A 27,432-nucleotide genomic window follows, 5' to 3' on the forward strand; every position below is an offset into this window, starting at 1 on the left:
GTTCAAGAGGTAGTTAGAAGGTGAAACTTGGTGATGGATTGGAGGTGTGGGGAGAGAACAGAGGTCTGACGTAGCAGCAGAGCTGGGTTGGGAAATCTAGCCTGGAGAGTGGCAGTTGGGCCACTTAGAGCCTGCTGTCATAGCCCAGATGACGAGGTCAGCACTGCATAGTGGGAAGGACCCCATTCTGGTGCTCGGTGAGGCCTATTTTAAATCTTGCATCTTTTCCCCTTACTAGCTGTGGCACCTAGACAAGAGAATTTATAGGTTCCTAATTTGGGAAACGAGGCAGGAGGGGAAATGGACCTCCTTCTTGACATGGTTTTCCTGTCAACGTTTAATAAAAAATTAACTCTTCCATGCCTGCCCACTCCGTCCTTGCCCAGATCCATGTTAGATTTGAATACGTTGATTTAGATGAAAAGAACATGTTTTGGGGTTCTTGGACATAGAGTAAGATCTGTAAAGGCAGAAGCCACATTTTATGCATCCCTGTAAACTCACTGCTGTCCTCTGAGATAAAATCTCACACAGTACTTATTTTAGTTTGTAGCATATATCACAAGTATAACTTGAAAAGATTCGGTAACTATGTACTTAGTGTTTCCTTTTCTCACTGAATTGTAAGATCCATGAAGACAAGTAATAAGTCTATCTTGCGTCCTGGCGCTGAGCACATGGAGGGCCCTCAACATAAATGAATGAACGAACGAATGAATGAATGAATGAATGAATTTTTTTTTTCCCTGTGGTGCCCGCTGCTCAGCACAGACTGGGCCAAATCTGCACTCAACAGAAGCATCTGCATGACTGGGACTGTGCACTACGGAATCTAGCATCAGCTCAGCCGGTGACACAGGAGAAAATTCACTCGGGACATAGACGTGAATCCGAGTGTCACCTCTATAAAGGAGGGCTGGTCAGCTGGATCAGGAGCTGCTGAAGGTCAAGGAAGGTCAGGACTGAGAAAAGAGCAGAACTGGCTTCAGTAAGGAGACACTTGCGGGTGACTTCCGAGAGGGTGCCCAGTTAACAGTCTCAGAGGGAGTCCCAGGACACAGATTGAAAAGTTAAGTGAGCCAGTGTGGATGAATGGAGATCTCCCATGCAGACAGCTCTTCCGAGCTATTTGTTAGTGACGTCAAAAGGAAAAACCTGACCAGGAAAACAAAGGAGATTGCTTTATAAATGTAGGCCCTTAAGATGTGTTGATGACCCAGGGGGAGGAAAAGGGGGTCACTAAAACTCGTGAAACCACCTGGAGAGGGTTGCTTGTGCACACTGAGGGGAGGCACGGGCCTTAAGGCATCTCCCCAGTGGGCCTGGTCTTCCCTGCTGTAGTACCCAGAACCAGCCCAGAACTACCCATGGGGATGGAGACGGGGAGCCCTGGAGGCTAACCCTAGTGTTTTATCTGGGTCATTTCCTGGAACTGTAGCACCGCCTAGAGGAAGGGCGTTATTAGCCTGGAGGTCCCTCCAGACCAAATAAATCGCCAAGGCCTCACAGTAGGTGAGGGGAATAAAGTTTGCTTCAGGTTTGTCTCCAGGGAAACGCTGGGAGCGATTCCTTCACCTGGGCCTTTCCCCGTCTGGCTTTCGGATTGATGCCTCAGGCTCGGTTCCTCTCTAAACATCGGTTCCTGGGGACGGAGAACCTGAACCAAACTCTAAGCCAAGAAAACACAGACTTTTCTTTGAACCTTTCGAAACTCCTTTTTAGGGCTACATGAGGACTTACCCGGGCCTTGGACACTTCTGTCTTTGGGGTCTTTGGGGGGGGGTCTCTTTCCTTCATAAAACAATAGTAAACATTCTATTTTATGACTGTCTAGGTATAAGTAGAAATACATTAACGTTATATAGGATAACATTTTATTAGACCTAAATGGTTTTTTCTTCTTCTGATTTTAAAGAAAATATTTTCAGGAGTCTCCAAAAATATTTCAGGCCGTAGGCGCTGTGCCTACTGGGCGCAGCTGGGTGAGTCATTCGGCTCCTTTCTCATCCTCCAGCCTGACCTGCTCCAAAAGAGCAATAGAGTCCAACAGTCATGGCATCCGACCCTCACTTAACTGTTCATAGCAGCAGGCCTCAGTCTGCTCATCTGTAAAACGAGTGAAAGTGCGGTCCTGTTTGCTGTGCGCAGGGAGAGTGGAGAGTGGAGCAGATACCCTTCGCCAAGCACCCAGCATACTGGTAGGCGCAAAGTAGGTGTGCAACAAAAGTTAGTTTTCAGTCTTTCCCTCCGTGGAGCACTCTACCGCGCAGGGTGCAAAGCTGTAGCTGGGGTGGGGACCTCAACCTCCTTGGTGGTGGGACAGAACCCGTCGCGTCCCCGTGCCTTATGATTTCCTCGCCAGACCCTGGGAATTCGGCGTCGCAAAACAAACACGGCCGCGCCGCTAATCGCCCGCTCGGAAACAAAACAGCGCTGCGCTCGGGGATCTGAGCAAGATCAGCCCGCCCTCCTCCCCCTACGCCGCCGCCCTCCCTTCCTCGAGCGGCTCGGGAGCTCAGCTCAGCTCAGCTCAGCGCAGCGCAGCGCGGCGCAGCTCCGCAGCCGCCAAGGCGAGACCGGCACGGTCTCCCGGTTGCCAGCGCCGGCTCCGAGCTCCCGCTCCTCGCCCGGGCTCCGCCGGGTCTCGCTTCTACGGGGACCCTCGGGCAGGCGTCGCGTGGCGAGGGCCGGCGGCAGCCGCACAAAGTTGAGCGCCCGCGAGGATGAGGCTGGCCCCAGCACCCCTGAGGCTAAGTCGGAGTCCAGCGCTGCTGGCCCTGGCGCTGCCCCTGGCCGCGGCGCTGGCCTTCTCCGACGAGACCCTGGACAAAGTGCCCAAGTCGGAGGGCTACTGCAGCCGCATCCTGCGCGCCCAGGGCACGCGGCGCGAGGGCTACACCGAGTTCAGCCTCCGCGTGGAGGGCGACCCCGACTTCTATAAGCCGGGAACCAGCTACCGAGGTAAGTGGCCCGGCGTGGCGCCAGGGGCGCGGACCCCGGCCCCCGGAAGGGCGCCGACCGCGCGGTGCCGGAGGAGGGCGCACGGTCCCCGGGCGCACGCTGCCGGCGGAGCCCAGCAGGGGCCCTCTGTCCTGGCTGCCCTCAGCCCGTGTCGCCGCGAACCCTGCGCGGCTCCCGAGCCAGCGTCCGGGGCCGTCGCGGGGGCCGTAGCCAGGCGGTGCAGCCCCAGTTCGTAAGCGCGGTCCCCGGGCGTGGGCTGCAGCCGAGCTACGCGCCACGCCGGCCTGGCTGGGAGGCAACCTGGCTTCCCCCCTCCCTCCCGCCCCCTAGCCCGCTCCCGGAGAGCAGTGGAAACCCGTCTTCCTCCGGATCCGCCTCTGGAGTGGAGGGAACCTTGGTTTCTCTCTGTCGGGTCCCAGACCAGGTGGGGGGACAGACTTCCCTCTCTCCCATCCCTGAAGGGGAGGATACCAGCTTCTCTGAGACCAGCCCCCGGGACGGTCACTCCAGCTTCCTTGGACAGACGACTTCAGGGAAAGGGACTTAAGCTTCTCCCTTGACTGGTCCCGGGGCACGGGGAGGAGAGGAGGAAGAGTCTGAAGCTTTGGGAAGGGCCCTCGGAAAGAACTCCAAATTATTTTCCAGGCGAGGGAGAAGAGTCTGGATTTCTAGGACAGGCTCCCGATGGAATCGGCCTCCAAGGAGCTATGTGAGGGTTCGGAATAGGAAGGGAAACCCCGTGAAGACGGAAAGGAAAGCCCAAATTCCCGAAACCTGCTCCCTGGAGGCCGGAGGATCCTGGCTCCAGCCACCCCGAGGTTCTGCTGCTGGGGGGATGTCGCGCCTACACTCCTCCGCCGAGCGCGGGCTTTCAGGGGCGCGGGGAGGGGATGTCCAGGCAGGTGAGCGCCTCCTGGGCAGGAGAGCCGCTCGAACCGCGCAGACCTAAGGCCCCCTGACTCCATCCCCACCGTCCACCACCTCTCTCCGCAGCCCAGCATCTCCCCTAGACATCTTTTCCCCGCGCAGCAGCCGCCGTTCTCCAGTTGGGTGACAGGACCTGGGGCAGGGAAGGAAGGCTGCCCGGTTTCACCTGGGGCCCCGCGGGCGGGGAGTGACGGGCTGCTTGTCCCCCGCGCCCCTCGCCTCTTCGTAAGGCTGCCCTGGCGCCTCGCGGGTAAGAGCGGGTCTTGGGGGCAGCTGGTGGGCTCCAGGCCGCCGCCGTTGCATCCCCGCCTTCCGGGTTCCCAGAGCTCTGCGGCAGGAAGCGGTGGAGAGCCCTGGAGAAAGTTTGGGCCACTGTCAGCGGGCGCACCCGCCGCACAGGCCACCGTAAGCAGCCGCTACCCTTCTCTGAACGCTCCTCCCGGTTCCCTCGATCATGTCCCCGGGATCGTGTCCCAGACTTTGTCCACCTGGAGCTTCCCAGAGCGGCGTCCGGGCGCCCCCCGCACACAGCAGCGCTCAGCGCCTGGCGAGCCCCTCTGACCCCCGCGCACAGGCCAGCGGGACCCTCGGTACTGCGCGCAGAAGGAGCCCCCGGCTCAACCCGGGAAGGGAGCCCGCGGGGTAGCGGGGCTTGCGGGTGCGGCCTCAGCCTTTCCGAGGAGCTGGGAGACAGCCAGTCCTCTCCGTGGACCAGAGGGAGGCGGGAGTACTCCCCTTGGCCTCTTGAGGCCTCACCAAAAACCCAGGACCTGGTTTCCCTGGGGAACCCGCCCAAGCTCCACGTGGCAGGGAAAGAGGCAGTTTTGGAGTCAGACGGACTCGGCTTTAGTAGCTGTGTGACCTTGCGCAAGTCCTTTAATTTCTCTGAACTGATTTCCCAGCAGTGGACGTAGCTATTTACCCAACCGCTCTGGTGGTTATAAGGAGTAAATGAGATGACAGAGTTGAGTCGCCCGAGGTGCCCAGGACATGTTTGCTTGAGTTGGATTAAACCTTTTTGGTTTAATAACAGAGGGATGTGCCTAGTCAGATCTGATTTGGGTGTGTGTGTATGTAACTAAAAGTAGGTGTTCTCAGCACTGCTTAGTCCAATCTACAAATGAATGGTGGCTATCTGGGTCCTCATGAATTAATGGGATGAATGAACGAGTGACTTTTTCGTATTAGCCCAAGACTGTTCTTAGTATAAGCCCAAGAGGATATTTTTAGGTGATTTAGGCAAGTCGAGGGGCCCATGCCCCTGTCCTACCAGGCATTTCTTCCCACACAAATCCTCCCTGTTGGGCTGAGCATGGGCGGCTGGTACCCTAACCTTGGGGAGTAGAGGCCCCTGGTATTCTCATAATTGGCAGAATCTCCATGACCTGGAGGTGAGAACCCGGACTGGGTGTGGGGGGCACCAGACTTCCACCGACAGGTTTTTCCAGCCTAAACATTAGCCTTTTGGACTGTGACTCCTCACTAGGGCTATTGGCCTGCAGTCTCCTTTTCTCCCTTCTGGTGCCTGAGGGATCTTGAAAGGAAGATGTTGCAGGAACCATGCTGGGGCCTTCTGAGCAAATACCCCGAGATTAGCAAACCTGATTCCGCCACTCAAAGTTAGGAGGAAAAGGGCGCTCGCCTAGTTAGTTTGTGACATTTTCTGTTGGCTTATACTTTCTTAGAATAATTATGTTAAAAGTAAATCGAATGCATTCTGTTCAGGGTATTGACTCAGGGCCGTGGGAGTTAACATTCCTCTGGTGTTCTGGTTGCTTTTTTACTTTTTCTTGAGTTAGAGCCCCTCACAAGCCTTGGAATCAATGGCTTGTTTTCCTGCCTGAAATCTTTGTCTCCAGAATTCCTGTTCGTCCCTGAATAGCTTCTGCTCTCCATGCCCCCCACCCAGGATCTCCTTTAGGTATTCTACACTGGATTAAAATGGGCACTGTGTTTAAATATATATATATATATATATATAGAGAGAGAGAGAGAGAGAGAGAGAGATGACATGAGATTTCTTCTCAACAGCCAGGATCCAATGGAGATTATTATTCAGGCTTTTCTAAGTTGTTAGTACTATATCGACTTGCTTCTCTCTCCCACCACTTCTCTCTACTCTCCCTCCCTCTTCCCCCTATCCCCCCTCCCTTGGCAATAACTGTGCTTTAGAAAGCTCTGAAAGGCCTGCTCTGTTTCTGACCATGGCCTCCTTTGACAAGGAGATTACAGTGATTAAAAATAACAAGTTGAGGATCCTCAAGGGGCTTCCCATATAGGAGGACAATTTGCAGGACCAGCCATTCCCAGATCACAATTTCAAGCCAAATAGAAGAAAATCAGCTGAAATGTTCAAGAATTGATTGAAAATAAAAGAGGCTCTTTTGTCTAACGAAAGGTCTGTTTATGAGGAAAATAAAGCCAGACCCTGGCTAATGAGAGTGGCTTTTCCTAGATGCTCTTTAAAGGGAAATTTCAAGGAACTTGATGGGAAAAGAATGTCCAGTTGCGGTTTCAAAAGCTTGTCCAACTTCAAGCACAATTGCAGGATTTATTCTAAACAGGGAGGTCTGGAGACCTCCAAAGCTGCCTGGCTTTCTCTTTCTTTATCCCACCCTGGGGCACACAATGCCATAGGAGTGGGTGTCCCGGAGAGCCCCATCTCAGTCTGGTAGAAAGAGCTTAGGCTTTGATGTTGACTGGGTCTGTTTCAACTTCTGCTCAGTCGTATATTCACTGTGTGACCTCAGGCAGGCCACTTCACCTCTCTGAGCCATAATTTCTCCAGCTGTAAAATGAGAGAGCTCCCCCACTCCTTACAGCATCGCTGGGAGAGTCAGACATAATCTTTTTGTGGTGGTGGGGGGAAGCTGTCATAGAGTAAGTGCTCAAAATATATATATATATATAATAAGATGATTATTTTGGAAATAGAAAAATACTTGGCGGAGACACTGGATGAGACATTGTGTTAAGTACTTCCTACTCACCTGATTTATTCTTTCCATTACTTTGAGGTAATTTATTGTTCTTATTTTACAGATGTGATGACCAACTCTCAGAGAGGTTTAGTAACTTGCCCATGATCACACAGCTAATAATCAGTAGAGTCAGGATACAAACTAAGGGATGTTTGACTCCTAAACATATGTTCTTAACCAGCCTTCTATATTGACACAGTAAAATGAAGGGGGAATAAAATGAATTCACTCTAGCTACCCTCGGGCTTCTGGATGGTGAGTCTTCATTGAAGGGAAGGAGCAACATTTCAAGATAATAACTGACATATCTTGGGATACAAAGTATAAAGTGATGGCTCCTTATTTACATTTGCTTTTTTTCTTTCTATAGACTTCAGGATTGCATTTCCTCATAAAACAGAGAATTAATTTAGGAACATGAACAACCTTGTCAATCTATAGCCAAGTCCTTTTGTTTGTGGGGAACCAGAAACAAATTGGATAGGGAAAAAACCCTAATTTGATGGTTGGTTTATTTTTACATGCAGATGTATACCACCATGCCTACCCAATGATGTATTTGGAAAGTACATATGGAGAATCTGAGAAATTTAAACTGGATAAGGACTTTTAAGTAAACTATTTCTGCTCTAGTGGGGTTTTTAAAAATTAAGTACTGCTGATGAAATTGTAATTCCCTGTAAGTCGCCCCCCACCTCTCCTTTTTTCTGCTACCATCCCCCTCTTTTTAAATCACGTTACTTAATTTTTTAAACTTCCCCCCTTTAATAACTATTTAGTTCAGATTGATAAAAATTAAGAGTTTCATGAAATACAAAAAAAAAAATTAAAACTTAACCAAAAATGAAAGCATATCAAATAGACATTTGTCAAGGTTAGAACTTGGGTATCCCCACGCACGGTGAAGTTGTCATTCCATTGCTGCCGACTGACTCAGCTGGAACAATAGGGTATAACTGCCGATATGTCCACCAACATGGGCTAACATAGCAAGAACTTTTCACCATTCCTCTCCATTTGCTTGTTACACAGTGTCAGATGTAGGTCAATATAAATTTTTGTGGGGGAGGAAAACCCCTTACCAAGTTATATTAGTTGAGATACAGGTTAAGCTCGTGTTCCAAAGAGACCCCAAAATACAGTGTTTTAAATAAGAGGTAAATGGGAAGTCTCAGATGATGGACAGCTTTGCTCCACAGGGTCAGCCAGGAGACCAGATTCCTTCTGTTGTGTGGCTCGGCCAAACCCCTAGCACTCTGCTGTCCCGTAGGTGGCCACGAGTGACAGCACCTGAAATGTAGCTAGTCCACATTGAGATGTGCTGTGTCAAGTACATACTGGTTGTTGAAAAATTAGGATGAAAGAAAAATAAACTTCTCCAATAACTTTTTATGTTGATTATGTATTGAGGTGATAATTATATATATTAGGTTAAACAAAACATAGGGCTAAGATTAATTTTACTTCTTTTACACTTACGTCTACCAGATACTTGTTAACAAATACACTGAATTTCACCTGCCTTGAGCTTATTGCTGCTGGTTACAGCCGTGTCACTACCAACACATCTGGGTTCTGGTCAGCTGGCAGCTTTCTTTTGAATCACGTGACCCAGAATGGTGCCCAGCACTTCCAAACACACTCCACTGCTAAGAATTTAGTGACTTCACCACATCTAGCTGCAAGGGAGCCTGGGAAATAGAACATTTAGCTGGGAAGCCAAATGCCCAGTCAAAACATGGGGAAAGGACTCGTTGTTGTTTTCCAAAAGGATGAAGGTGAAAATGGATTTAAAGGCACAATTAGGGGGCGCCTGGGTGGCTCAGTGGATTAAGCCACTGCCTTCGGCTCAGGTCATGATCTCAGGGTCCTGGGATCGAGCCCCACATGAGGCTCTCTGCTCAGCGGGAGCCTGCTTCCTTCTCTCTCTCTGCCTGCCTCTCAGCCTACTTGTGATCTCTCTCTCTCTCTCTCTGTCAAATAAATAAATAAATAAAAATCTTTAAAAAAAAAAAATAAAGGCACAATTAGCTATCTCTGCCACATGTTTTAAGGCACAGTCATATAAAAACACAGTATTTTAAGGCCTCTCACCCAGTGAAAGGTATCTAGACGGTCTTCTCAACAGCATGTGAGGTTGATATACTTGCTAAATGAGTCCATAGGGAAAGGAGAGTTCCTGTGTGTGTGTGTGTGTGTGTGTGTGTGTGTGTGTGTTGGGGGGGTATTGGTAAGTTTCATAATGAGAAGAAAAAGGTATGTCAGACTGGCCTGTTCTGTCTCACCTTCTCCCTCAGTAAAGGAGGAAGCTATAAGGAAAGAAAGGAATGAAGGCGGAAGTGGATAAAATAAGACAATGAGAGAGAGAAGAAGGAGGAGGAGGAAAAAAAAGAAAGGGAGGAGGAGGAGGAGGGAAAATAAACTAAAAGAGAAGAAACAAAAGCTCCCTGGGGTATATATTCAGAAGGAAAATGAAATAATTTGAGGAGACAGGAGACCCAGGGTTAGGTTCAAGAGGCACTATGGAAAGCAAAGATCCCATAAGTCAAAATTATTCCTTAAAAATCCTTTCAAATGGTACATAAACTACACAGGTACTAGACTCAAGGTAGCCTTACTTGTGTCCCCTTCCAGACAGTTCTGTTAGTGGGGAATGGAAGCAAACCAACATTTCGCAGAGGTCCAGCGCTGCTAATTGTCCTTCCAGCACTGGAAGGGACCAATGCTCCCCCAACTGAGTAACAGGTAAAACAAACGCTTTGCTTGTCCCCAACCACTGACGTGACGGGTACAAAATACTCACTGTGAAGGGTGAGGGGGTGGGAGTCTCCTCTCATGCACACTCAAGCACGTGTGTGCATTGAATGGAGTGGCAAGTGGCCCAATTTATCAAAGGTGTTCTTTCTTCTATCTTCCTCTGACAGCGTACAGTTGTGTATGTGATGACGTTGTAGATGTATGTCTACAGTATCAGGGAGCTTATCATGTCATAGAATGCTTTCCGCATGGCTGGCCAGCTCTTGCTGGTATACATTTCCCACTTTTATAGGGTGCCTTGGCTGGGCTGGAGTTGGGGCTAGGCTGGGAAGGGTAAGGAGTTAGGTGACATCACCAGATGTCCTTGGGAGCTCCACATAGTCAAGGCTTCTAACTTTCACAGAATATTCAAAACTTCCATGAAAAGTTCTGGAAAAGTCAGACACATCTATGGGATTAGCTGAGGCCGGGAAGACACATGGGAAATAACTTGAACCCTATCTACAGTTGTGGCTCAGGTATTTGCAGATATGCATCCCTGGACTTCAGGACGGCAGAGAAGGGCTCCAAGCACAAGCCAACCTGCATGGGGGATAGGAGTGTGGGTGGATGGGCAGAGTCAGAGCAGGTCATAAAAACTGGGTGGTGATTCTAGGTGCTTTGGAAGCTCTTATGATCCTCCTCCTGTCCTCTCCTCCTCCTTCTCTCTTTCTCCTTCTCTTCAGCCTTCTTCATTTCCTTTCTTTTTTTTTTTTTATAATAATACATTTTTTTAAATTATTATTATTTTTTAATTTCCAGCATAACAGTATTCATTATTTTTGCACCACACCCCGTGCTCCATGCAATCCGTGCCCTCTATAATACCCACCACCTGGTACCCCAACCTCCCACCCCCGTCCCTTCAAAACCCTCAGATTGTTTTTCAGAGTCCATAGTCTCTCATGGTTCACTTCATTTCCTTTCTTTCCTTTTCTTTCTCCCCACAGCTGCAACACTACCCTTTGAATTTTACAGACACACCAAGCTCATTCCCACCCCAGGGCCTTTGTGCATACGCTTCCCCATGACAAGAATGGTCATGCCCACATCTTTGAGTGGCTTGCCCCTCATCTTTTAAGTTCAACTCAGATTTTATCCCTTTAATGAGGCTTCTCTGACCACCTGTTTATGTTCCCCATTACATTTGCCTGATTTTGTTTTCATCATAGCCCTTAATCACTCTCTGAAATTATCTTGTGTATCATCTACCTCCTCATGCTGGAATAGGCACTTTATGAGAACAAGGACTGTGTCTTTCTTATTTGCCATTTCTAGCACCCAGAACAGTCTATGGACATAACAGGCACTAAATCATCATTCTTGGGGGGGGGGGGGACTAACAATGAAGAATGCTCGTGTGAGATCTCTCTCTAAGAGACTTAGATATGAGAAAGAGAAAGAAGAGAAAGTGTTTGTCAGCTAGAGAAGTGAGACCAGAGACGGGGATCAACAGCAAGGAGGGAGCTCCAGGTGGTGGCAGCAGAGAGAAAGGATGCCCGGTGCCTTGGGGGCACTGCCTGGGGGGTGGCGCGGTGAGGACAGGCAGATGGCTGGGTCCCAGGTGAAGACTGTTGGGAGGAAGGTGATCCGCATGCTGGAAAGCCAGGTCAGGGATGGTTCAGAGGTGAAGAGCTGAAGGACAGCAAGCAAAAGAGCAAAGGGAAGGGGCTCCAGGTTCAGACACTGGCTCTGATTGAACGAAAAAGGGGGCAGAGAGGATTCTTGACCCATCACACCTAGACACCAATTATCAAGTGACTTTCCCTGGAATTACCACTTGGTGGGATTATTTGTGTGGTTTCCAAACCTAGCTACACATCAGAATCACTTGGAAAAGTAAACAAACAAACCATAGCTTGGCTGGACCCACCCCAGACAAAGGGCTGGATTCCAGAAATCTATTATCTGTTATCTGCCTTTTTTTATATATTTTTTTTTGGTAATGGAGAGGGAGGGAGAAGCAGAGGCAGAGGGAGAGGGAGAAAGAGAATCCTAAGCAGGCTCCACGCCCTGTACAGAGCCTGATGTGGGGCTCGATCTCACGACCCTGAGATCATGACCTGAGTTGAAATCGAGAGTAGACGCTTACCCAACTGAGCCACGCAGGCGTGCTCCCCCCAACCTTTTTTTAAATTTTAAAACAAGATGGGGAGAGACAAATAGAGGGTGACCAAAAGGTAGTCACTTTTCTATGAGCATGCTTCCCCACCACAGCCTCTCCCAGCCCCACCACAGCCTCCCATGCTCTATGTAGGTGAATACGGCTCACATCACTGCCCTTTCCTGTTACAGTGAGTGGCCAGTAGAATGTCTTCAAAGCTAACATGATAGCAGCCTTTCCCTGCCTTGGCCATGGAATGGTGGGGAGAGAAGAATCGAGAGCTTCCTTTAGGTTGACAACATTCCCAAACTGGCAGAGCCTGAGGCACAGCTGGGCTGGTTGTACTTTCCTCTTGCCAACATTTCCCTTCCGTGTAACTTCCGCTCATGGGTCCAAGTTTGGTTGTTCGGAGATGAGCAAATAAGGTCTCCCCCTTGGCCACATGTCAGCCCTTGAGGTGTTTGTGGAGAAATACCAACTCTAGCGTCTCTTCTCACTCCAATGCCCCCCCCTTTCTTCAGCCATTCTTTCTAGGGTGCTGTTTCTCATCCCCTTGCACTTTGTACTCCAGATGTGCCCTGATAGGGATGGAACATGAGGAAGGATTATCTTCCTTGTCCCGAACACTGTGTTTGTGTTAAGCCGGGTCTGGCGTTGGCTGCTTTGGCAGCTGTGCTGTGCTCTGGGATCGTGCTGAGCTTCTTGCCAGTAAACATGCCTGTGAACTCCTGGGAAGGTGTGTATCCCTCCTCTCCCTGTACTGGTGTGACTGGTTCTTGAATCTAAAATATGACACGATTCCTCCTGACTTGGTCTTAGCCTTCCGCAGACTTAATCCAGCATGTCTGGGCCCCTCCCTGTAGCTGTCAACCACTCATGAATCTGGATTCTGTCACAGGAATCGAGCCACATAATCTAATTTTGGATTATCTACAATTTTGATAAGCAGTCTTAGAAATCTCTATCAAAGCTGATAAGAATAGTTGAGCAGGTCAGGCCTCCTTTGACTTTCCTTGAGTTTTTCCCTAAAGTTGACATCTAGTTAATAGTTTTGTTTTTTTTTTAAGATTTTTTTTTTTAATTTATTTACTTGACAGGCAGAGATCACAAGCAGGCAAGAGGCAGCAGAGAGAGGGAGAAGCAGGCTCCCTGCTGAGCAGAGAGCCGGATGTGGGACTCAATCCCAGGACCCTGGGATCATGACCCGAGCCAAAGGCAGAGGCTTTAACCCACTGAGCCACCCAGGTGCCCCAACATCTAGTTAATAGTTTTTTGAAGTCAGCTGATTTGCTGTCATCTCAGTGACCTTTAAGTACCAACTGCCACCTTCCTGGTCAACCACCTCGGTTTAGCCACAAATACTGTTCCCCCAGACTGCTAAGGAATCATACAGTCTAGGCAGAATTAATTTCTTTCTTTGTTTCAAAATTAGTGGAGGCTCTTTCCATGCAACATGTCAGGAACAAAGTTAACCTAAGTAAAGCAAAAAGAGAATTATTGAGTCTCATATTTGGAAAGTCTAGGGGTGGATCTGGCTTCAGGTATAAATGGATCTAGGAACCCAAAAAGGTTCTCTCCTCCCTCTCTGCTTTCCACACCTTCGTTCTACCTTGTCTGTTTCACTCCTCCCATCCTTTATCTCTTGGCTGTGTTTCTACCAGTTGTCCTCATTTTTCTTATTACGGATAAACTTTCTCCAAATAACAAGGAGGAGAGCCGCCAAGAACCTTGAATGAAAAGCCTTTCAGTTAGTTCTGTAACTAGAAGAGAGGCCCTTGTCCCTTTAACTGTAAACTGGAAAATCTCAGGGAAGGATTCTGATTGGTCCATCTTGGATCATAGACCCAGGTAACTGGAATGTGGAGAGAGACTAAATTTGGGTGACAGTCATTTCTGTGATGTTATGTTTCGGGAGGGAGATCATCCAGCCCCAAAGATCTTCCAATTAGGGGAAGAAGTGAGGCTCCTGGGCAGCGTGCAGCCTTGGCGCTACCTGCCCTCACCCATGGTCCTAGCTACACTCTCTTGGCTGACACATTTCCAGGTCCCCAGGAGCTTCCTTCCCACCCATCCTGCTTCCTGTCCATGCAATGGTCAGTTCAGAACTCATTCATCTGGCTCCCAGCTGTCCCATGAAGTGGGAGCACATAGGGGAAAGAATGAGCTTCTCTTGAGCTGTTGCAATGTGTGTCATACACATTCCCTCTTTTCATCCTTACAACAAACCCATTAGATGAGAATGATGATCCCTATTTTATGGAAGAGAATGATTTATTTTTAAGACAGCTGATCACTTTAACATTTATGTATACTCACTATTACAAATAGTAATTCATTGTCATAATAATAATATGAGATAAATACTATTACTGCCATTTTAGAGGAGATTAGAAACTGCGACCGTGAGAGGTGAAGTCACTTGCCCAAGGTTGCACATAGGAAATGGGGTCGGGGGGACTCAAATCCAGACTTATTAGCTACATCCATTGTAGAAAAACAGTTTTTGATTTTTAGATATGTGTGCTATTTCATTTGGAATGGGAGGTGTTTCATCTCTGGCTGGGGATGCTGGATCACTGGCTAAAGAAGACCATCCAGGGGAGGAGGGTAAGCCAACCCTACCATACACATGGCTCATCTTTAGATTTTCAGCCTTATCTTCCCATCTGTCAACCCATCACTAGCATCTCCTCTCTGATCCTGACTGGGTGGGCTCAACTGGGCCAATTTCTAAGTGAAGCGTCTGAGTTGCAGCTTCCGGGTGCTCTGAACATCATGCAGAGCAGGGAGGGGACCACGGTGGCTTGTGGACTGCTCCAGTAGTCCTTGGAACCCCCTGTTGCAAGTTAAGGCAGAAGTTAAATTCCCTGTAGTTGACATGTGGGACATGAGGACTGGGGCAGCTCAGTTACATTTAGCAGGTGGATGGTGGATGCTGGCCCTGGGATGGGTCTGGGGTCCGGTTTGGGGTATTTTCACTGCTGTTGGGTCCGGAGAGTCTGAAGCCCACAGGCAGAGTGGGGAACATGATGGTAGTGGGTGAGCTCCAGTCAAGGTAATAAGCACAGCAGATGAACTGGGTAACAGCTCTTCAGAGTGTGTGTTACATGGTTGATGCACCAACCTTTGAAGGACCCAGAAAAGTATTTGGGAACTGGGGTTTGCATATGGCCAGTGTATCCACAGCTGGGGAGAACTCAACCTTGCGCAGAGATTTAAGGCCAAGCTCCAGTGTGAAACATCGGTCCTCATGTAAGCAAGGCAAGCCAGAGAGGCCCTTGGCACTGGTTTTTAGGGAAGGGCTATTATTCAGTAACCATACAACTTCCAGCCTCATCTTCCTAAAACATAAATCTGAATATGACATTCCCTAATTAAACCCCCAGTTCCCCCCAACCCAGGACGCCCTCATCTCCTCCAGGGTGGTATCCCAAGGCTTTGAAGGCTTTTAAGTTTCTACCCCCTGTTTGCCTTCCTCCCCTGACCTCTAGCATACCTACTCTTCCTCCCAGCTTGCATTTTATGAAATACAGAATTGCTTCCGGTTTCCAAAGCCGAGACTGGCTTGTCATGTCTTCCCCTCTCCCTGGAGTGCTGTTAGTCCTCTCGTCCACTGAACAAACTCCTGTTCCTCATTCAACTTGGCGCTCAAATGCTACATCCTTCTGGAAGCCTCCTCTGGCTCCCACAGTAGACCCAGATCCTCCCTCCTCTGGGATCCCAGAGCACTTTGTTCCTATCTCCAAAACACCCATCATATGCTGTACAAAATATCTGCAGATGTGTCTTTTATTTATTTATTTATTTATTTATTTATTTATTTGAGAGAGTGAGCGAGAAAGAGAGCACAAGATGGAGAAGGGTCAGATGGAGAAGCAGACCCCCTGCTGAGCAGGGAGCCCATGCGAGGCTTGATCCCAGGGCCCCGGAATCATGACCCAAACCAAAGGCAGACTCTTAGCTGACTAAGCCACCCAGGTGCTCCCCAGATGTGTCTTTTCTTCCCAGCTTTTAGATTATATGATCCTAGAGGGAGAAGCCCTGTTTTTTCTCTGTGTTTCCAGAGGCAGAGCCCTGGGCTGTCAGAGACAAATGCTCAGTAACGAAAGGTTGAGGGAGGCTAACACACTCCACATAGTAACCCAGGGGCACTTTGGAGAAGGGACCAGAGCAGGAGGGAGCCCACTATGCATTGAAGACAAACAAACACCTTCTCATTCATTCATTCATTCATTCAATGAGTCTTTTTTTTTTTTTTTGAAGATTTTATTTATTTATTTATTTGACCGAGAGAGATCACAAGTGGCAGAGAGAGAGGGAAGCAGACTCCCTGCTGAGCAGAGAGCCCGATGCGGGGCTCGATTCCAGGACCTCCCAGGACCTGAGCTGAAGGCAGAGGCTCAACCCACTGAACCACCCAGGCGCCCCCATTCAGTGAATCTTTATTGAGCATTTACTGTGTGATAAAAGGCACACTAAAGGCTAAAAATATAGTGCAGCTTAAGACAAACTTGATCTCTGCTCTTGTAGAGTTTACAGGTTTTTAGAGGAGACCAGCATTTAACATACAATTCACAAGTAAGTATATACTTAAAACGGGTGAGAGGAATCTGGAAAAGGGAATGCGTGTTGTAAGGTTATAGTGTGTGGGGGGCTGAGGGGATGTCACAGCAAACCCTATACTGGGCGTGATGAGCTACAGGAAGATTATTCATTACAAGTGCTTACCCAGATCTCCCCAGAACCTGGCCTGTGAGGATCATCCCCAAATCCTGTGAGGATGATCCCTGCTGCGGTCCTCTCAGGGGTCCTCCATGGGCACCTCCTAGAGTTTTTCTTGGGTGGTTCAGTGATTGTCCCTGAGGACCAGCTTTTTGAAACCCATCATTGGTTCATCAGCCTGTTGGGCATCACGATCTTTGTCATCATAATCATCACCTTCGTCATCATCTTCTGCAGCCCCAACATCACCAGCACCACGGCCAGCATCCGTTACAGGTCTCGAATCCTTTTATGTTAGGCTCTGTGATAAATGTGTATTTAATCCTCTCCACATTCCCACAAGGAAGGCAATATCATTAACTTCTTTTTAAAAATGAGGTAACAGGGAGGTGAAATAACTTGCCAGAGGTCATGTAATTAATAAATGATAGCTCTAGGATACTCATCCCAAATCTTTGCTCTTAACCAGTCCCCCGGATGTGCTCACAGGATGGCTCTGGATGGACCTTTTTTTTTTCTTTTTCAAATCCTTCATAAACATTTTTTCTTGAATTTCTTGGGTCTCTTAATGGCCTCTCTTGGGAGGCACTTGGGAGGAGTCATTAGAGAGAAGATTCTATTATTTATTGCCGAGCTGTCATCTTCAGTCATTACTGGGACTCAGAACACACTGCACATTTGTTTCTTTCAGGAGAGCCATATAATGGGGCTCTCTGGAGGGCTGGGATCTCCTGTCTTCCTTCAGATTATACTGTGTACCACCATCGTCACCAGTGATAATGAGGGACCGAAGCCCCACACTGAGTTCCACCTCCAGAGCCGCCATCTTGTTGGTTGTACTCAGTGAGGGAGAGTACCCCTCAGTGTTTTTGAACCAGCAGGAGTGCAGCACTCTGGGAAGCTGAGTTTATGGTTAGCCCTTTAAGGGCACTACCCAGATGTACAAAAAAGTGAATATTTATCATTCAGAAACATTACTTTATAATAGTTTTATCAAAATATAACTAACCCAGGGAAAAGTTCACAAATCACACAGCTCAGTGAATTATCACATGTTGAGTACACTGGGGCATCCGGTCCCCAGATCAAGAAACAGAACATGATCTGTGCTCCAGAGGTGTCTCTTGTGCCCCCGACCCCCAGATCAATTCTCACTCCACTTTGCCTCATGGTAACTGCTGTCCTGACCTCTGCATCATAGATTACGTGGTCTATTTTTGAACTTCGTAATTATCTCAAGTGAAAGAAGACACAGCTTTTGTATTATTTTGAGTGTCTTCTTTCACTCAGTTATGTTTATGAGATTCATCCCTGTTGTATGTAGTAGTAATTCCTTCCTTTGAATGACTACAGTGCATTCAATTATACGAATATGCCATGACTTACATATCCATCTTACTGATGATGGACATTGAGCGTTTCCATACAATGTTACTATGAATCTTCTGATGGGTGTTGTATGGTCCCCATCTGTATGCATTCCTGTTGATTTAGGGTGACATTACTGGATCATAGGGTGTGTATGTGTTCAGCCTCAGTAAATACCGCCAAAGAGTTTTCCAGTGAAAATTGCTTATTTTTGGTTCACCGGTGTGTGAAAGTTGCAGTTAACTTTTGATATTGTTAGTCCTTTTATGTTTAGTCAACCTGGTGGAAATGCAGTAATTTTTATCTCCCTGTTGGCTAACGAGGTCGGGTGTCTTCATATGCTTTTTGGCCGTTTGGAGACCTTCTTTAATGAAGTTTTAGTTCATGTGTTTTGCCTATTTTTCTCTATTGTGTTGTCTATCTTTTTCTTATTGATCAGAAAGAAGCTTTGTATGTTTTGGATTAAAGTCAGTTGTGGTTAAATGCGTTGCAAATACCTTCTTCCACACTCTGCCCTGCTTGTTCCTAATGGTGTCTTTTCTTGAGCAAAATTTTTATATCATCTCATCTATATATCTTCTCCTTTATTGTCAGTGTTTTGTTGTTGATGTTGTTTTGTATGTCCTGCTTAAAAAGTCTTTCTGACTCCAAGGTCATACATATTTTATCCTCGGCCAACTTCTGAAAGCTTTGTTGTTTTGTTCTTCACATTTACTCCACCCTCTGTGTAAAGTTTATTTTGTGTGTGATCTGTAAGACCAAGAGACACCTGTTTTTACCTGGTTGTCTAGTTGCCCCAGCAGCTCTGTTGATGATAATTGTCTTTTCCCCCAGCTGCCCTGCATCCCGTCCTTAATCATACATCAAGTTTCCAGGTACTCGTAGAACTTTTGCTAGACCCCAAACTATACAATTGGCCTTTCCTCCTTCCTTGCTAGAACACACTGGCCGAACTTCTGTGCTGCATTAGTCTCAACTCGTGGTAGCCCAGGCCCCCAACTTTTCAGCTCTCTAGATGGCCTTTGATATTCTTGACCCTTTGCATTTGCATGTATGTTTTGCAATCAACCTGTCATTTCCCCCAAAAACATGATGACAGTTTAATTTAGATTGCACTGAATCTATAAATCAATTTGAGAAGAACTGACATCTTTATAACAGTGAGTTTACTTGTCCATGAACACAATTCAGTAAACTTAACCGCACATCAACTCTGTGCTAATCACTGTGCCAAGCCTAGATGTGGTTCTCGCTTTTGAAGGACTTGAGCGAGTAGGTAAACAAACACTTATCCACAAAATGCAATGTGATCATCTCATCACTGATAATAAGAGCTAATATTTATTAAGTGCCTATTACATTCCAGGCAGGATTTTAAGAACTTTACATGTATTAATTCATTCACCCTTCCCACTGATACTTGGACGTAAGTGCTGTTATCGTGCCCACCTGTAGGTTTTTTAATTGCAGTGCAGTCTACATACCATATTATATTAGTTTCAGGTGTACAACATAGCAATTCAAAATTTCTGTGCATTGCAAAGCAATCCATGATAAATCTAGCTACTACCTGTGGCCACATAAAGGTTTTATGATATGCTTAACTGTATTCCCTATGCTGTATATTGCGTCTCCTTCTCTTATTTATTTATTTATTTATTTATTTTAAAGATTTTATTTATTTATTTGACAGAGAGAAATCACAAGTAGGCAGAGAGGCAGGCAGAGAGAGAGGAAGGGAAGCAGGCCCCCTGCTGAGCAGAGAGCCCGATGTGGGACTCGATCCCAGGACCCTGGAATCATGACCTGAGCCGAAGGCAGCGGCTTAACCCACTGAGCCACCCAGGCGTCCCTCTTATTTATTTTATAACTGGAAGTTTGTACCTTTTAATCTTCTCCCCCTATTTTATCCATCCCCCCCACTCCACTCCCCTGTGACAACCACCGGATTTTTCTCTGTTATGTGAGTCTGTTTCTGTTTTCTTTTTTTTGTTTATTTGTTGCCCCACTCTGGATAGCCTCAGACTGCTTTAAGGCTGGGAGTCTGTCCCTCAGGGATCTCAGCTCTTTCTTCTGACGTCATAGTCATCATTCTCTGTCGGCCGCTCTTGAGCACTATACTTTCCTGGCTGTTTTACTGTGCTTTTCCTCTCACCCTTTCTTCCTTACTGGGAAGGACTATTTGACCTTTTCTAGACATCAGTAGCCAATTAGAATGCTCTACTGCTTTTATGGGATGAACTGACCAATTATAGCGTGAGATTTGCAATCTTTGCGTCTCAAAGTCCTGCCCTGAAATATCACTGTGACCACTGGTGGCTTTTAGCTTTAGGGTTTTAGCTTTTAGGGTTTGGGGGCCCTTTATTTTTAGGACTGAAACTAGAAGGCTAGAATATCCTTCCATGACGGGTGGTTGCTTATCAGAATCATGTAAATGTTATTTGTTAAATGAATTGATTTTTAAAATTTAAAACTTAACCCTGTGAAATACCCATGCTATGACTAATATACTCACTATGTATAATTCTGGGCGGAATGTTAAGTTGGGGAGGGAGTATGGCCCGAAGTCTGCCTCTGGGTCATCTTTACCACCTTGGTGTGTCTATTGACCTCTCTGTGTCTTTGTTTCCTGTCTGTGAAATTAAAGGGCTGGAATGGAAGATTCTTGGGAGAGGCTTGAGGCTCTAAGAGTCTATAATTCCACATTTAAAGGCCAGAATCTTAGCACTTTAATCCACACAGTAATTTAAATCTCAACTTACATAAATTTCAAGAAACTGGAATTGAGGTTTTTTTTTTTTTTTTTTTTTTTTTTGGATGTCAGGCTCTGTGCTAGGGGATAGAGATACAAAGAATTAAAATGAATTCCTCTCCAGCATAACTCACAGTCGAATGGAGAAGGCTGGTAAAAAGAGTATTGCAATGTAATGCAAAAATTGCAAGAAAGAATTTCCATCTCGGGAGATTGAAGATACAAATGAAGGGGTGACCATCATTGCTGAGTAGACCCTTAAGCTAGATTTTCATGAAAACATAGTTATATTTTATAACCGTAGTTTATTTCCAGTTCATGCAAAGTAAACATGGATATTTCTGGTCCATGAGTGATTCTCTGTGTAGTTATTCAGAAACCCAGGTTCCTTCCCTCTTGTGGCTCCACCATCTTCTCGCACGACACCAGAGTCTCCTGCTGGATCCCCTGCATTCTGCAGCCATAGGTGGGAAAGAAAGAATAGAAAGTTTGTGTGGGCCAGGCTGGAAGTGGGATTCATCATGTCTGTCTGTGCTTTCCCTTGAAAGAATGAGGGTGCAAACAGACCTAACTTCAGGGGAAGCTGGGAATGTGGCCTAGCTGAGATCTCACAAGAAAAAGGAAGTATGTTTTGGAAAACATACAGCCATCTCTGCCCCCACAAAGGACTTTGTAAGGGAGTTCTGCTGTGAGCAGCTAGGTTTCTCTCAGACCAGTCTAATGGTGAAGTCCAACATGACACAGCTGTCAAGATGGGACTACTGACCAGGGACTCTCTTTATCAAATTGTGGATACTTGGAGAGAGCTCACTGAAGCCTTTGTTGGTTCAGCTGAGATCACAGTTGAGGCATTTCACAAGTTCTGAAATGTAGGGGGAGCAGGGTGGAGGGCGATAGTTCATGACTCCAAGGAATGAGGCTTTTCTACTGTCCACGGCCCGTCCAACCCACAGGTCTGGCGTACTGATGGAGAACTCGTGAACATCCCTTTGTCAGATGGAAGCCAGCTGATTCCTGTGCTCTTAATTTGCTTTCTTCTCTCTCCACAGTAACGCTTTCAGCTGCCCCTCCCTCCTACTTCAGAGGATTCACATTAATTGCCCTCAAAGAGAACAGAGAGGGCGATAAGGAAGAAGACCACGCTGGGACCTTCCAGGTAAGACCCCTCTGGGCTCCTCCACGGCCTCTGTGCCCTCGTGGGTGGAAGCCAGGTGAGAGGTGGGCAGACTGAGGAGCTTAAGTGACAGCAGAGACCCAGGGGCCTGAGGTGGCTGAAGTGCCACTTCTTGAGGGCACTTCCCTTGGCCACAGTCATGGCGGATCAGGTCCGTTGGAAAGATGCATAAAGGAGTAGGCAGCAAATGCCGGAAGGCCTTCGGGCCTTGCCAGCAGGCAGGGCTCTGCTCTGAGCTCCCAGTGCCTGCGGGCGGCAGACAGCCCAGCTCTGTGGGATGCTCGGAGCCCTGGCGGGGCCCGGCTGTTTTTCCTGAGACCCCTTTGGTGACTGACTGGCAATTCTCAAGCGTCCACCGAACGAGAGCTTAGGATGGCCCGACTGGAAGGAATACGAGGCATAGGAGAAGGGCTATTAAAGGGACGAAGAGATTGATTTATGAGAGGAGATTAAAAGAATTAAACATGCTTTGCTTGGCTAAATGAACAGGGCTGAGTGTGAGAGGTGGTAATGGTCTTTAAATGTCAGTCCTCACAGAGCGGCCTCCTCCAGGGGAGGCTGCGTTTGACTTTGTACAAAAGGGCACGGCAAGACGAAAGTGGGTCAAGAGAAGAAAGGGAATCGCAAAGGCGAGGGCCCTGACAGTGAGTCATATTTCACCGTGGAATATTCTTCCAAGGGAAGTGGCGGGAACATCATCCCCTTTCAGAGGTTTAGAAAAAAGGCCGTCCAGTCGTCAGAACCTGTCCCAGAAGGATTGGGGCCATCCTAGGAGGAGGCCTGGCCAAATTGGCTGGAACCATTTCTCATCTCAAATTTCCATTGTTCTAGAATCCATTTTTTATCTGGCATTTGCAAACTCAGAAGAACAAAATAAAACCTCAGAAATACGCCTGTAGTTGACTGCTGGGGCCTCTGGTGCAATTGAGCGTGCCGTAGAGGGACCTGCCCCAAAATATCTTCCTCGTCCAAAGATATCTTTTAATCTTTTTGTAGCCAGGTTGTAATTTTGAATCCCCTATTTTAAAAAATGTCCATTGCAAAAAAAAAAAAAAAAAATTCCATTGCTTCGGCTTTTGGGCCTCCAGCCCGTTAATTCCATGCTCATCGTAATGTCCTTGTGTGTACTTAGGTATGAGCAGGAACTTTCTTGGCATATATCCGAAGACTTTACCCAATTATAATGCTAATGATGGCCAATATTTGTTGGGTTCTGACCCTATGCCAGGCATTAGGTTAAGTTCTTTACCTTATTTTGGTTTATCTCCTCTTAATCTAATTAGTATACCTCATCTCGTTTCGGTTCTCCAAACAACCAAGTAGACAGGAACTCGTATTCCTGTTTCATGGATCAGGAAATTGAAACTAGCCAGGTTACATCATTTGCTTAATCAGCTAGTGAGGAGTAAGGCCAGGTTCCTCCACCAGGTGTCTGATTCCAGAGACTGAACTGTTTAAGCTCTGAATAGTACTGAATAAGCTCCGGGCACAAGTGTGTTTGCACAGCATGTCGGTGAGGTCATCATCCTTGAGAGAGGGAAATTCAGGAACACGCTCAGCCCACAGAGCACTGAGGTCTAGTCCCTGGTCCTTGTTGTGCTAATTTACCTGGAGGTGTGGATGGTGTTTCAGACTCGGGCAGCTGAGAGATCTGGGTGCCTGAGTGTCAGGAGGGGTAAAGTTCTAGGAAGGGAAGAGGTAGGGGGGAGTGGGGGGGAAGGGACCTTAATTTTCACCCAGACAAAATGTATCTTCTCTAAAAGGATGCTTAGAGATATATGCTCAAAAGAGTTGAAATCGGGGTTCAAACAGAGATTTGTACACCTGTGTTCATAGTAGCAGTGTTCACAGTAGCCAAAAGGCTAAACAATGCAAGCATCCACCGAAGCAAGAATGGATGAACAGACATGGTGTACACACACCGTGCAATTTGAATTCTTATTCTGGTGCATGCTACCACATAGGTGACCTTGAAGACACCGTGTGAAGTGAAATAAGCCAGTCACATACTATATGGACGGTATGGACAAAAGGACACATACTGTATGATTCCACTCATGTGACAGAGAGTAGTCAAATCCAGAGAAACAGGAAGTCCAGTGGTAGCTGCCAGGGGATGTCCAGGAGGAGGGAATAGGAATTATTGATGAACAGGTACACAGTTTGGGTTTGGAAGATGAAAAAACATTCTGGAGGAGGACAGGGGTGATGACTGCATGAAAATGTGAATGTACTTGATGTCACTGAACTGTGCACTTAAAATGGTTAGGATGGCCAATTCTATGTATATTCTACCCACCCACCCCCACACACACAAATGATGCCTGAGTTAGCCTAATGGGGACTTGATGTGAAGTTAGGTGTGAGGAGTTACATGGCTTCTTTCTTTAAAGGCTCTTCTGTTTTAATATGATACATTGATAGTTCTCTCCAACTCACTGTCATTCCTACTCCGCTAAATCTTGGTCCCTTCAACTGATGAGTGAATACAGGGCCCAGTCCACAGTGGGCAATGAGTAGATGTTTGTTGAATGAATAAATGAACATGTTACTCTTTCCACTAGTGTCCATTGCTCAGTCCTATTTGGAATTTTCCAGAACTCCTATCTCTTTAAGCATCCTCCCTTCTTCCTTCTTTTGGAGCTTTGGACATCATTTCTTGTTACCTCATGATGGATCACCACCAGAGTGTGGTCCCTGGACCACCTGGGACTGGGCACTTTTTAGAAAGACAGAATCTCAAGGCCCACCCAGACCCACTGACTGAGAAACTCTGAGGGTGGGGGTCTCCATGACCTCTGCTTTCTCAAGCCTCTGGGTGAATCTAGCATCTGCTAGAGTTTGAGAACCACGTTGGAATGAGATCTGGATCCAGCCCATCCGCCTTGAACCACAGATCCGTCTGCTCCCACATAGCCTCGCTCCTCCCGCCAGCCCTGGAGGAATCAAAGTGGGAAACAAACACAAAACATGCCGAGCAGACAGTAATAATGCTTGTGTGCCAGATACTGTTCTAAGTGGTTTACATTTATTAACTGATTTAATCCTCAGGGCAACACTCTGGGTAGGAGTGTTGTCCTGTTTTTCGCAGAGGAGGGAATTGTGGCACAGAGCAATTAAGTAACTTTCTTAAGACCACTCAGCTCGGAGTGATAAAGCCGGGATTCAGACTCAACCAGTCTGGCTGCAGATCTCTGCTCTCGACCACCCGACCACGGTCTACACTGCCTCACCCTGTGTCCGTGTTCAGTGAAAACATGAGCGTCTACTACGACTTTTTTGTGGGGGTAGTTTCTGTGCCAAGGGCTTTCCGTGCATTGTCCTCCTTTGTTCTCACAGCAACCCTGCGAGGTCCGTGTTGTTACCTCCATTTTCCAGAAGATAGAACAGAGTCTCCAGGGTACTAAGTAAATTGACCAAAGTAATCCAAGTCCTCCGTGGGGGAGAGGGGCCAGACCTCGTGCCGGTGATATTCTTACACTTCCTGTCCCCTCCCCTCTGCCCCTGCCCTTGTGCGCTAAATGCACACTCCGCTTCTGTTCCTCTCATCTGGGAGGTTGGAGGGGGAGGAATCACACACAGCCCCTGTCTCTGCCTTCCCTCTCCTGCGTCAGACGCCGCTGTCTCTGTCCTCGCCCCTCCCACTCTCTCCCGCATGTCTTTTCTCTGTCTACCAAAGCTGTCATCTTGGGGGTCACTCATTTATTCGTGAGCATTTACAGAGGGTCTCCTGCGTGCCAGTCACTGAGGTGGGCACTGGGGGTAACGGAGGTGAGAACAGCAGATGCAGCCTTGCCCGCCTGTAGCTGACGGTGGCCTCCCTGGAACTGGACGCTTACATTTACCTCTGTGACCAACTGGCAGCGAGTCATCAGTGGGAACTGAGCAGGTGACCAGAACCTACAAGTGCCCTCTTGATTTTAACAACATAACATGCATCGAGGAACGCATATTTCCGTCTGCTTCTTTGTTCACACCCTCACTCCAAAGACAACAATTTTGAGGACTTTGACAACAGAAGCGAAATTCTCATCCTCTTTCAATCTGGTCAAAGATGATATTCTGAGTTCTAAAAAGTGGCTCTGAGAGTGGGGGATTTTGCTTCTACACAAGGGAGCCCTCATGCAGAGCATATAGACGCACCGGGTACAAACAAATGTGAATTTTAACGCCCCTTTAGACTCGGCGGGGGAACGGGGGAACGGGGCGGCTGGGTACAGGGTCCCGCTGTTACCAGGCGGCAGAAGGCCCAAGGAGAAGGGGGTGGGTTGCTCCTCTGCTTCCGACAGCGGGTCCAACATGGCAGCCTGCACCAACTAGGGCGTCTGTCCCTGGCTGCCAGAAGGGAGAGACATGGGAATCTCTCTTTGATGAGCAAGCGCGTGTACTTATGGTTAATTGGAACTGACAAGGAATGCAGGGGATGGACGGCCTGCACAGAAGTAACCTGCTAATCCTTAACATTGTATTTCTAAAGCCCAGTTGCTCCCTGGAATGCTCACAACCAAGCCAACTGTCCAGCTCATTCTCCCCTTCCCTCCAGGTCTTTGCTCAGATGTCCCCTTCTCGGGGAGGCTGTCCAGATTCCCCTGTTTGAAACTTCCCTCCCCCTACTCCTTCAGCTCCCGGGCTGGACTTCCGAGCCTCCTTCTTCCCCACTTAATTTTTGTCTTGTTGCCTTTATTGGCACCTGATGGGCCATTTGACTTGTCGACTTGAATGTTCTCTGCCCCCTTCCATTTCAATTATAAGCTCCATGAGAAAGGGATGTTTATTTGTCTTGTTTGCTGCCGTATCCCAATACCTACAACTGTGCCCCACATGGAGTGGACACTCAAATACTTATTGACCAGATATTAAGCTGCTAATTTATAATGCCATCCCTTTATTTTATTCTTTTTTTTTTTTTTTTTAAAGATTTTACTCATGGGGCGCCTGGGTGGCTCAGCGGGTTAAGCCGCTGCCTTCAGCTCAGGTCATGATCTCAGGGTCCTGGGATGGAGCCCCGCGTCGGGCTCTCTCCTCAGCAGGGAGCCTGCTTCCCTTTCTCTCTCTCTGCCTGCCTTTCTGCCTACTTGTGATCTCTGTCTGTCAAATAAATAAAAATTCTTAAAAAAAATATTAAAAAAAGTATTAAAAGATTTTACTCATTTGACAGAGAGATCACAGGCAGAGAGGCAGGCAGAGAGAGAGGGGGAAGCAGGCTCCCCGCTGAGCAGAGAGCCCGATGCAGGGCTCCACCCCAGGACCCTGAGATCATGACCTGGGCCAAAGGCAGAGGCCCAACCCACCGAGTCACCCAGGCGCCCCCCTTTATTTTATTCTTAAGGCCCGTATGCATCAACTAGCTTAGGTAATAGTCTGCCGATAGAGGAAGAAAACCTCATTTATAAAGGGGTTGTCTGCCTGAGAAGATCCCTTATCAATACCATACAAACAAGTATCTTTTTAATAATGAATTATCCCATACTCTTAATCACCTGTTTCTAACCTGTTTTCATCTTTTCTTCATTAATAATCTGTCTTAGCATCTAATGGGTCCTGAGCCATGTGAGGAGCTCAAAGAGGTTTGGACACACTTTTCTAAAAATCAGATTCCATCGCAAGCCTATTCTTAGGAATTTTCTTAGTTTATAGGAAAATTTTC

At 47.5% G+C, this 27,432-nt stretch overlaps 1 protein-coding gene across 1 annotated transcript in view; it reads left to right on the forward strand.

Annotated features, from left to right (window-relative positions):
- Positions 1–2,451: 2,451 nt before the first annotated feature.
- The window catches only part of SPON1 (spondin 1), a 256,283-nt gene continuing 231,302 nt past the window's right edge, over positions 2,452–27,432 (forward strand). The window contains exons 1-2 of the mRNA XM_032359337.1: positions 2,452–2,961; positions 21,661–21,767. Coding sequence (XP_032215228.1) covers positions 2,724–2,961; positions 21,661–21,767 — 345 coding nt within the window. The 5' untranslated portion in view covers positions 2,452–2,723. The remainder of the gene's footprint in view (positions 2,962–21,660; positions 21,768–27,432) is intronic.

Source organism: Mustela erminea, chromosome 9 (assembly GCF_009829155.1).
Source record: "Mustela erminea isolate mMusErm1 chromosome 9, mMusErm1.Pri, whole genome shotgun sequence".
In the NCBI taxonomy this organism is placed as follows: domain Eukaryota; kingdom Metazoa; phylum Chordata; class Mammalia; order Carnivora; family Mustelidae; genus Mustela; species Mustela erminea.